At 44.3% G+C, this 2,352-nt stretch overlaps 1 protein-coding gene across 1 annotated transcript; it reads left to right on the top strand.

Moving 5' to 3' along the window:
• Nucleotides 1-316: 316 nt before the first annotated feature.
• LOC122081519 (aldehyde oxidase GLOX-like) lies at nt 317-2,352 on the top strand. The gene is made up of 2 exons (XM_042648669.1): nt 317-2,104; nt 2,158-2,352. The coding sequence occupies exon 1, from the start codon at nt 377-379 to the stop codon at nt 2,060-2,062; it is 1,686 nt and encodes a 561-aa protein (XP_042504603.1). The 5' UTR covers nt 317-376; the 3' UTR covers nt 2,063-2,104; nt 2,158-2,352.

The raw sequence follows: 2,352 nt of genomic DNA, 5'->3' as shown, positions 1-2,352 counted from the left end.
CTAAACCAAACCAAACCAAAACCAAAATTACTTCCTTATTTGTTCAGTTTTAGTTTCACCATTCTCACACCGAAACTGATTCAAACCGGACCAAATCTGGCCGAACCCAACCCATTGATTCCCCTACCTCTGACTCGCGTCCACATCCAATCTATGCCTGAAATCTTTCTTATCTATAACGTACACGGACGTACAAATTAAAGATCCTAGATAACGAAAGGAAGCTGCACCCGAAGAAAAAATTGATAATGAAAGGAAGCCAGCAATGATATAAACCGACAGCCCCAGCTTCCAGCTTCCAACTCCCAATCTCGTTTTCCTTCCACGCGTATAACTCCATTACCATTACCACAGTTTTCCTTCTAAGTTCTATATAATGAAGAAAGATAGGGAGTACTGCAAACCAAACCAGCAAGAAAAGCAACCTTCAATGGCTCCATCTCCAACATCTCTTTCCTTCTTCTTCTTCTTCTTCTTCTTCTTCTCTCTAAATTCAGTAACCCAAGCAGCTCAAGGAGGAGAATGGAAACTCCTGAAGACAAACATTGGGGTATCAGCAATGCACATGCAACTACTTAACAACGATCGTGTCATCATCTTCGACCGCACCGACTACGGCCCTTCTAAAATCAACTTACCGGAAGGCAAATGCCGGGATGATCCCAACGAACAAGCCCTCAAACATGATTGCACAGCTCACTCTGTTGAGTACGACGTGTACACTAATTCTATAAGAGCTCTCACAGTTCAAACCGATGTTTGGTGCTCATCTGGTACTGTCTCCCCAAATGGTCACCTCATCCAAACCGGTGGATTCAACGACGGCGAACGCGCCGTGAGAATTTTTCAGCCTTGTGGTAGTTGTGATTGGAATGAGATTCCTCAAGGTCTCTATGCACGACGGTGGTACGCCACTAATCAGTTATTACCGGACGGAAGGGCCATCGTGATCGGTGGTCGTCAGCAATTCAATTATGAGTTCTACCCAAAATCTTCATCCACTAACAGGCTATTCCCAATGCCTTTTCTAGCCGAGACGAACGATCGAGGCCAAGAAAACAATCTATACCCTTTTGTTCATCTCAATGTTGATGGGAACTTATTCGTTTTTGCAAACAATCGAGCAATCTTGTTTGATTACACCAGAGATAGAATTGTGAGAACTTTTCCAACGATGCCCGGCGGCTATCCTCGGAGCTATCCTAGCTCTGGTTCATCAGTTCTACTACCATTGAAGAACAAGAAAGAAGAAGAAGCTGAGGTTCTCATTTGTGGTGGAGCTCCAAGAGGTTCATACCTTGAAGCTAATGGAGGTAACTTCATGGGAGCCTTAGATACATGTGGAAGGATCCGAATTACTGACCCGAATCCGGATTGGTTCATGGAGACAATGCCTCACCCAAGAGTTATGGGAGACATGACCTTACTCCCAGACGGCAATGTCTTGATCATCAATGGTGCTGGAAGGGGAACTGCCGGGTGGGAACTTGGCCGAGACCCGGTCTTTGAACCGGTGATTTACCGACCCGATGCTCCACCTGGGTCTCGTTTTGAGGTGCAAAACCCTTCTAATATTCCACGTTTGTACCATTCCACTGCAATCTTACTCCGTGATGGGAGAGTTCTAGTGGGAGGAAACAATCCCCATATACGCTATCAATTCAACGGCGTTTTATTTCCGACGGATTTGACCTTAGAGTCATTCTCACCGGAATATATGTTCTCCAATATACGGCCAAGGATCATTGCTCCGGCATCACAAACACAGATAGGATACGGACAAAAGCTGGTAGTACGGTTCTCGGTACCGCCGGGTACAGCGGTGAGGAGGGAGGCGGTGTCAGTGACTATGGTGGCTCCACCGTTTACGACACACGCGTATTCCATGAATCAAAGGCTGTTGGTAATGGGTGGTGGGAATGTGGCGGAGTTGACAAATTCTGTGTATGAAGTGGCTGTGACGGCTCCAACTACGGCCGTCCTGGCACCTCCTGGATATTATCTTGTTTTCGTGGTTCATCAATATATACCAAGCGAGGGTATTTGGGTTCGCATCCAGTGATCAAGAGCCTCCACACGAGTCTACAACAAGAAGAAGGCTTAGATCCATGGCACTCATCGTAACTTGTGTTTCTGGTTTTGTATGAATAAGCTTAGATCCATGGCACTCATCGTAACTTGTGTTTCTGGTTTTGTATGAATAATAATCTTTTGCAAGATTGTTGTGTGCAAATCCAAATGGGTTGGAATTAATTCCATTAAACCCGAATTGTAATTAATTGGATTTATATATTTAATTTTTATTATGTGTGATATAATATTAAATGGTTTATAAAATTATTTTTAGGTTTA

Source organism: Macadamia integrifolia, chromosome 6 (genome assembly GCF_013358625.1).
Source record: "Macadamia integrifolia cultivar HAES 741 chromosome 6, SCU_Mint_v3, whole genome shotgun sequence".
Lineage (NCBI taxonomy): Eukaryota > Viridiplantae > Streptophyta > Magnoliopsida > Proteales > Proteaceae > Macadamia > Macadamia integrifolia.
Note: the sequence above shows the minus strand (reverse complement) of the source record. Positions and strands in the feature narration are given on the sequence as shown.

What these genes read in the sequence shown, in the direction of transcription:
- LOC122081519 (XM_042648669.1), top strand. Translation starts at nt 377, where the DNA reads ATGAAGAAAGATAGGGAGTACTGCAAACCAAACCAGCAAGAAAAGCAA.